General features: G+C 41.6%; 1 protein-coding gene across 1 annotated transcript; it reads left to right on the forward strand.

Annotated features, from left to right (window-relative positions):
* Positions 1–90: 90 nt before the first annotated feature.
* TMEM230 (transmembrane protein 230) lies at positions 91–7,912 on the forward strand. Its single transcript, XM_067707545.1, has 4 exons — positions 91–247; positions 2,191–2,311; positions 4,069–4,191; positions 6,823–7,912. Exons 2-4 carry the CDS (start codon positions 2,213–2,215, stop codon positions 6,961–6,963), a joined length of 363 nt encoding a protein of 120 aa, XP_067563646.1. The 5' UTR covers positions 91–247; positions 2,191–2,212; the 3' UTR covers positions 6,964–7,912.
* Positions 7,913–8,984: the final 1,072 nt, after the last annotated feature.

Raw genomic sequence — 8,984 nt, forward strand, 5'->3', positions numbered from 1 at the left:
CGCCTCCCGAAACCCCACGGGGCCCTAGCACACCGGGCACACGCCCGAAACCGGACGGAGAGTGGAACGAGGAGGCGTCGCTCCCGGTGACGCCACGTCCGGCGCGCTGCCTTGCGACACGCCATTTCCGGCTCCCAGCTGGTCTGGGGCGGGGACGCAGTGGTGGGGCGTACTGTGAGGTCTCTGGCTCACCAGCTGCGAACCGTGAGCTAGCTGTCTGCGCAAGGGCTGCCGGGCCCGGGCTCCGGTAAGGCGTTCGTGCGGCGGGGCGGGAGCGGAAGAGCTCGACTCACGTTCGCGGCGCGGCCCAGACTGCGCTATCTGCCGAAATCAAGCCCCGAGTCCTCGGTGTGGAGCGTTCGTCCTCCCGGGGCACGGCTGGCCTTTCTCCAGAAACTGGACTTTGTTTTCCTTCTAAAATCATGTTGGTCCTTATTTCTCTTGTTGGCTCGCTCTGGAGGCGGGCAGGGAAGTAGTGTGTAGAGGCTCGTAGTGCAAGGCACTGTGCTAAGTGCTTTGCTGATGCTTTCAAAATTCTTGCAACATTCAAGTGCTGAGGATATTTTGGGGTTGCGGTGAGGCTGGTAAAAAAGCCTGTTGGGAACTTGGGCTGGTACCCGGAAAACATTGATTTACGTTTTTCCTTTCCCCTCTTTTAGAATTATTGCTCTTTGCTACCAATAAGCATTCGTCTCCCCTCTCCTGCACGCCGTGCGCTTTTTTATGTTTTGATGCGGTGTATGAAGTTAATGTCAGAGTATGTAAACTATTTTTTTAAGACTAATACAAATCAGAGGTGATTAAATGCTCTCAAACCGCCCATTATTGGTAGTTTGGACTTTAAGTTTTATAGAATTAAATTTAGATTATCGTGTAGTCGGGATCGCAACACCTACAAACATAGTATTTGACGGAATTTGATCTAACCCTTTTAGAAAAGCATGTAAGTAAGCATACTCTTATTTTTTTAATACTTGATTTCTGCTCCAGTATATAATTACTAAAAAGGGACATGAACATTTAGCACCAATTCCTTTATAATGCTAGTTAGTTTAGGTTGACTGTGGGCCACTTAAAACAGCTCATTAATATTCAGTATTAAGTATATATAAAGCACTTAAAACAGTACCCGTCACTTAATACTAGGTAATTGTTAACTGCCATTATAATGATGATGATTATTTGCAAAATGTCATACCAGAGGAAGGCCGGTCTTTATGTTTTTTTTTTTTTTATGTTGCCCTATTGAAATACTTAATTTTCTTTTTTTAAAGATATGTTTCACTTTTAGAAATCAAATAGTTTCATGATTAAAATAGATTTACTTGTTTCATTCGCATAACTTTGTGATTTTATGGAGGAAAAGTACACAAATTACAAATGTTTTTTCAATTTAAATGTCATTGTTTTTAAATCTTATCTACTGTGTTTAAACTGGTGACATAATAACCGTGATCTCATTACTATAGTCAGCTTTGACTATTTTGAACAAAAACCAGGTATTTATTCAGGGTTTTTTAAAATTTGTTTTTAATGTAGCTGTAGAAGTAACCTGGAAAGTGCAATCGCTGCTTTCAGTGCTTGGGGTGGAGCAGAGAGGCAGGCAAATCAGAGGACACTGGTACAACACTGGTAGCCAGTAGCTTATCCAAATTTACAACAAGAAGTTTTACAGATCTTTTGTATTAAAAGGATGATATCTATCAGAGGGAAATAGGCAAAATGCTGATGTGAATGTATTCCATTTCCCACCCTCTCTCCTCTCTCCCTGACAAATAAGAGAATCCTTGAGTATATGCTCCTCTTGCTTTTTCTGGAAGCAGGGACGGAGGACAGGCAATACTATACTATAGCAGAATGGTTGAAATGTCAGATGGACTTGGATTTAAGTCACCACCCTTTCACCTACTCGCCGTGTGACTTTGGAAAAATTAGGAGGCAGAGAAACATTGGTGGCAACATAAACATGAGGTCTGGTTCTTGGCAAATGTCTTGATTCTTATTCTACCAGGACAAACCATAGTAGATGCATAATGAGAATGCTTTCACTTGTCAAAGGAATATCAGGTTCTAAGAGCAATGGAGCCTAAATTGCCAGTTGCTAGTATGACATTGCAGCCCAGAACTCCAATACGTATAACAAACACATTGTTGTAGCCTGCAGACAATAATACTTTTCTTTGTTTTCAGACTGTAGCTGTGTCAGCGTGTTATGATGCCGTCTCGTACCAACCTGGCTACTGGAATCCCCAGTAGTAAAGTGAAATACTCAAGGCTCTCCAGTACAGACGATGGCTACATAGACCTTCAGGTAAATGCAGAAGGGACCTGATGAGATTGGCTGGCTCTGTTTCTGCTGAGTTAGCAGGGAAACCTTCCAGGTAGAGGTTTTGCTCACTGTCCCTAGATATTAGAGGGAGCAGCAGGAAAGAAACTCTGCTCTGAGATTTTCAGCCATAGCCTGCAGAAGGAAGGACCTTGGCAGAGCAGTTTCGAACCAATATAAATATTGTCTAAGAAATTTTAGTTGTAATGCCAGAGTTCAGTAGTTGCAAATTCTATTTAGTTAATCTGGAAATAATCAGATTGTCTTTTGTTAAGTAGAATCAGTTTGTTTACACTTCAGTCAAGACCAGTTCATCTTTTTTTTTTTTTTTTTTTTTTTTTTTGTGGTACGCGGGCCTCTCACTGCTGTGGCCTCTCCCGTTGCGGAGCACAGGCTCCGGACGCACAGGCCCAGCGGCCATGGCTCACGGGCCCAGCCGCTCCGCGGCACGTGGGATCCTCCCGGACCGGGGCACGAACTCCTGTCCCCTGCATCGGCAGGCGGACTCTCAACCACTGCGCCACCAGGGAAGCCCAAGACCAGTTCATCTTTTAAGGGAGAAACTAACTGCTAAAGCCAACAGATTGTGGGAATCTTCCTTCTTTCCTGATGTCATGAGATCCAATTTATTAAAGATATTCTTTGTGACAAACAATAAGTAAAACAGAGAATATTTATTAAGTTTGTGTCCTACCCTGATCATTGTTTATAAAATAGTTAATGGTGTAGCATCTCCTTTTACCCACCTCCCTTTAGGTGGAACCAGGACCGAAGAGGAAGTGGCAGGAACCCATCCTTTTAAATATAAACAAATCAATTATTCTTTGTACTTTTTGGACCCACACTTGAAGGAGAGAGTTTTGGGGGTTTTTTTGTTTTGTTTTTAAGTGCGTCTGGAAAGCTTCCAGTCGGTTAGGTCAGACACAACCATGAGCCAAACCTTAGGAATTTGTTTCTGAATCTTAACCTTGAATTGAACTTGTTAATAAGGCAGGTTATTTGCCTTGTGGGGCAGGCAACTAATGCTTTAGGAATAGTTGTTTTTTTTTTTTTTTTTTTAATTTTTTGCGGTACGCGGGCCTCTCACTGTTGTGGCCTCTCCTGTCGCGGAGCACAGGCTCTGGACGCGCAGGCTCAGCGGCCATGGCTCACGGGCCCAGCAGCTCTGCGGCATGTGGGATCTTACCAGACCGGGGCACGAACCCGTGTCCCCTGCATTGGTAGGCGGACTCTCAACCACGGCACCACCAGGGAAGCCCGAAAAAGTTTTTTTTTAAACCTTTGACTATATGCCAGCTTAACTTTGAATGCCAGAAATCACTTATTTTCTTTCTTATTTTCCAGAGCATGATGTACACTCTTAATCCCTGTAGATTAGTACAGCCTTCCATGTGCCAAGACATGTTTATTAAAAACATGTCTAATCAATGAATGACCGTAAAGTATCTTTTGTTTTTGTAAGAAAATAATTTTTTTACGGTACAGTGAATGGTCTGTGGAATGAGACTAAAACGAGAAAGAATAACATTCTGGGACTCCCTCCCTCAACTTACTGTTAGAGCAATAACTAGACCTTCATCTCCTGCCAGTCCTTTTTCCTTTCTCTCCCAGAGCTGCATTGGGTAGTAGGACTTACTTCAGGACACACCAAGATTGCTTCCTCTTATCCTCTCTGCTTTAAAGTGTCTGAGCCCTGGTGTATTCATAATGCTCTTCCTTGTCTGTTTTTGTTTCTCTTTCAGTTTAAGAAAAGCCCTCCTAAGATTCCATATAAGGCCATTGCGCTTGCTACGGTGCTGTTTTTGATTGGCGCCTTCCTCATTATCATAGGCTCCCTCCTGCTGGCAGGCTATATCAGCAAAGGGGTAAGCTGAGGGGCTTGTGGGATTGCCATGAGATGTTTAAAATGTGAGCCAGGACTCACATTTTTATATTCAGTATATTCCAGCAGAAAGGAGAAAAGGGTTTCTTTTTTTAGATTTTGTTCTCAGATAACAAGACTTATTTCTTCCTTTGAGCTTCAAACAAACTTCTCCCACAGTTCCTATGAGGTGGGTGTAGCAGGTAGGCAAATTTTCCCTCTGAGATGTTGGGCAGTTTTCCCACCATCTTAGTTTGGAACAGCAAAACTGAGCCTAGCGTTGAGGATTTCTGACTGATAAAGGCTATAACTGGAGTAGAATGCTGTTATTATGACTTTGCAGTTATACTGCTGTACTTAGTGTTTGGGGAGAAGCAGTGAGGCTTATATAGGTCTGGGGCCACTGACCAAGCCAGGACTTTTGGCTCATGGATCAGATCTTTCTTAAATTGGATTTGGTTGGAGTTCCTATTGAGCTTCAGTGTGATACCTTAGTAACCTAAAGTAGTTTTTGGTGGTTCTTTCTTTTGGATTGTATACAGATGCTTATACACAGCGTCTAAATTGTTCTAAAGTAATACTGACCATAGTTCACATCTGTTCTTCAACACACACCAGGCCAGGGGATGATGGTCACATTGGTCTACAGAAGGAACAAAGCCAAGAGCTAAAACTCTGGGCATTATCCTTGGAACTGGGAATATTAAACACTGTCACAATAAAATGGCTACATTTGGCTTTTGAGACCTGTATCCAAGTTGCCTCAAGTCCTAAACTATTATGTGGCCACCAGAGGCATACTTGGTGCCATCTAAATTTGAACATCTAACTTCAGGACTGTGCCTTCAGTTAACTTTCATTGCAGCATGCATTGTTAATCCCAGGGGTATAGTCAAGGTTCTATTAATGATGTGAAAATTTAGAGTGGAGGTGAGATCCACATGCAACAAATATCACTTCACCTTGTGTGGTTTGTAAAAGACTACTTTATAAATAAGGATAAAGGTGTTAATTAAGAAAATCACCCATAGATTGTTTTGGTTTTTAGTTTGGGGTTTTTTTCACTATTATTGCAGACATTTCAAACAAAACAGAAGTAGATGGAATAATATGAACCCCCACCGTGTATCCACAACTAGGCATCAACATTTATGAATGTTTTGTTTCATCTATCCCCAACTTTTTTTCCTGTATACTAAAGCAAATACCAGATTTACATTTGCTTGTAAATCTGTAAGTGTGCATCTCTAACAGTTTTTACATTAATCTAGGGGTGTTGTCTTGATACCATTTACCTGTTTTTCTATTCCTCATATTTCTTGCATGCTGTTAGATTTAGGGACTTGCTTAGATTTAGTTCTACTTTAGCTTTGTTTCAGAAAGAATATTTCATAGGGGTGTTGTGTATTTGCTATTGCACATGGGTTCTCAAACTTCAGCATCTATCAGAATCACTTGGCAGACTTGTTAACACACAGGTTCCTTGACCCTGCTCCCAGAGATTCCAGTTTTGTAGGTCTAGGGTGAGGTGTGAGAATTTGCATTTCTAACAAGTTCCCCGGTGATGCTGGTGTTCCATGGCCACATTTTGAGAACCATTGCTGTAGCATTACATTAGGAGGCACAAAATGGTTGTCCTAATTTTTAGTTGATATTAAGATTGATTACTGGGTTCAAGTGTCTTCAGCCTAATTCATTTATTATAAAATGAATTACCCTTTTCACTAAGGAATCCAGCTGTATCATTTTCCACGTTTGTCAGCGAAAATTCTTCTGGAACTTTCTCAAAACCATTATTTGGTTACCCTGAAATACAATAGTATAGTGAAGGTAGGAAAAATGTTTGATTATTTCTCTTTAATTATCAAATTTTTATAAAAATACACCTAGCAACCTCAAAAGGTAACCAAAGAATTGTTAGTATCACTGTAAGCGTATCATCTTTTTACATATTTGTGCTTCAGTCAACTGTAGTCTATATTCTTTTTAACATATAAATTGTCCCATATTTGGTCAATAGGAGCCTCTGCAGGTTACTCCTGTCTTTTTTCCTTTTTTTTAAAAAAATCTTTCTTTCTTTCTTTATTTGGTTGTGCTGGGTCTTAGTTGTGGCAGGTGGGCTCCTTAGTTGTGGCAGTTCATTGCATCATGCATGTGGGATCTAGTTCCCTGACCAGGGATCAAACCCAGGTCCCCTGCATTAGGAGCGTGGAGTGTTAACCACTCTGCCACCAGGGAAGCCCCCTACTCCTGTCTTTTAAAGCTGACCTGGGTGAGCCTTTGATAGCTTTCTTGTTTTCTGGCTCAGCAAGTTATCCCAGGCCCATCTGTACATTCCCTGCCCCCTCAACTCATAAACAGCAATTTCTCTAAGGAGCTCTGGTTTCTTTATGGGAAGTAGATATCTATGGTTGAACATGGATAATTTCTTTATAATTTTTAGTACTTTGTAGTTTTTCTGCAATTGATAAGGAGGCAAAGAGATGTAAATCTTTTGCCTTGGTAGTGTATTACCAAAATAAAGTGCTCTGAAAAGTATATGATAACTGATCCATGGATTGGACCCATGGCTTTATTTTATTTTAAAATTTATAACTTGCATGGTACTGATGTGTTTGCCTCCTTCTGCCACCAGGGGGCAGACCGGGCCGTTCCCGTCCTGATCATTGGCATCCTGGTGTTCCTGCCAGGATTTTACCACCTGCGCATCGCCTACTACGCATCCAAAGGCTACCGGGGATACTCCTACGATGACATTCCAGACTTTGATGACTAGCACACACCTCAGCCCTGAAGAAAAGAGTGATAGATGGGACTGAGCCCAGCTTTAAGACATTGAGCAGATACTATGGCTAAGGGCTAAGGACTTCTGCGATTTGCAGATGTTTAACAAAACAGTGGCCAGATTTTATGGGTCCATCCTAAAGATGTTAACTGAGCTTATAGCTATCCATGTCATCAGGACAGTCTCTATTTTTCATCTCCTGGCCCTGGCAAAAGCTCCTGACAAGTTTTTCCACATGAATATGTATCATGAAAAGTAGCAATGTTAATTGTATGGGAAAGTGGGAGGTTATTCTGTAGTGGAATGTGTTGCTGCCACCACCCTTTTTAGAGTTGAGCATTCTTTTAAATAGTCCTCATTGTTAATATGTTCTTGTGGCAAATGGAAGAACGCAGTATGTCAGATTTCTTATTACTAAGTAATTTATTTTGAAAATACGTAAGTGTCTTATCCCCATACTCTAACTTTGTGTTCTAGTGTAAAACCGTGGTAAAATCAAGTATCAGTGTGGTGCATCTCTAATATTTTTTACTTGCTTTCTTATTAACAGCAACTAGGAATTTTTTAAACCTCAGCAAATTTTCAAACTGTAAACACATTCTCTGTTCACCAGTCCTTGGCCAGCTCTGATCTGGTTCACTGACAGGTTGGCCAGCATATAATTTGGATCATTCTGTCCTTTGTAAATCTAGATGTTCTGTATATCATACCTTTAAGGACGAGACTTTTGGCTGTTTCCTAAGGAAAAAATGTAGATAAGTGGTTATTATTTATAGTTTTTAACCCTGTTGTTAGCACCTCGTATTATGATGTCATTCTGCTGAAGATTGTAAGAACTGGCCTGGATCTGTAGAGGACAAGACTGCCTTAGTTTGATTCTGTTTCCTAGCTTGCAAAAAGTGGCTTGTATTCAAAAGAAATTAAAATGTCAAAATCTAAATCCTAGACTTAAAAGATAACTTTAAACCTATTTTAGAAAACATTTTAGTGATTATATGATATCTTTGATCCCAATACCTAGGACTACCTTCATTTTTAGATAACTGGCATTGTGCATTAGACTGTTTTCCAGTCATTCTTTTACTCTGAAGTTATGGACTTGGTTGATTAGAAGCCTGCAAGTGCCATTAGCTGAGATTTGGAGGGCCGTGGGTAGAGCAAGGTTATTGGGGAAGATGACTTCAACTTTGGATGTATTAAATTTAGATGTCTACTTGACATCCAAGTGGAGATGTTGAGTAGGCAATTGCAATGTGCAGTTTGGAGTTCAGGAAGGGAGTCTATGCTATAGTTAGAAATTTGGGAGTCAGTGTTGGGGCAATATCTAAGGGCTGTGGGGCTGGATGAGATTACCCACGGAGTGAGTACAAATGGGAAAAAAAGCTAGGCTAGGACTCAGGAAGTGAGAGACAAAGAGAGGGTGATCGGAAGCAGCCTTCAAGGATAGGTACATTTGGTAATGGGAGGGTTGGCTGGGGAGTCCGGTAGTCTAATTAAAGTTCTTGGGCCTTGACAGTGAAGATGTGAGGAAATATATAAAGCTTTATCCTGGCCAGTGTTTGCAAAGCAAAGCTAAGACCAGAAGGTTTTGGCCAAACTAAATTATTTGGTCCTTTTTTTTTTTTTTTTTTTTTTTTTGCGGTACGCGCGCCTCTCACTGTTGTGGCCTCTCACGTTACGGAGCCCAGGCTCCGGACGTGCAGGCTCAGCGGCCATAGCTCACGTGCCTAGCCGCTTCGCGGCATGTGGGATCTTCCCGGACCGGGACACGAAGCCGTGTCCCCTGCATCGGCAGGTGGACTCTCAACCACTGCGCCACTAGGGAAGCCGCTATTTGGTCCTTTTTATAAGGGTAATGATGCTGCTAGTAAAGGGGAGAAAAAATCAAAATGGAACGGTGGGGGGGGCGGTAAACAGTCCATTCCCAAGGTTGTCTAATTAAGCTTCTTGTATACCCTTCTAGAAATGTTCTAAGCACATATCCTTCTTTCATAAAACAAAAACAAAAACTC

This window comes from Pseudorca crassidens, chromosome 15, assembly GCF_039906515.1.
Source record: "Pseudorca crassidens isolate mPseCra1 chromosome 15, mPseCra1.hap1, whole genome shotgun sequence".
Lineage (NCBI taxonomy): Eukaryota > Metazoa > Chordata > Mammalia > Artiodactyla > Delphinidae > Pseudorca > Pseudorca crassidens.

Bases quoted from the DNA above. Each gene is read 5' to 3' on its own strand.
- TMEM230 (XM_067707545.1), top strand. From the start codon at position 2,213: ATGATGCCGTCTCGTACCAACCTGGCTACTGGAATCCCCAGTAGTAAA. The intron at 2,312-4,068 runs GTAAATGCAGAA...TTTCTCTTTCAG, and splicing joins ATGGCTACATAGACCTTCAG to TTTAAGAAAAGCCCTCCTAA. The intron at 4,192-6,822 runs GTAAGCTGAGGG...TTCTGCCACCAG, and splicing joins CAGGCTATATCAGCAAAGGG to GGGGCAGACCGGGCCGTTCC.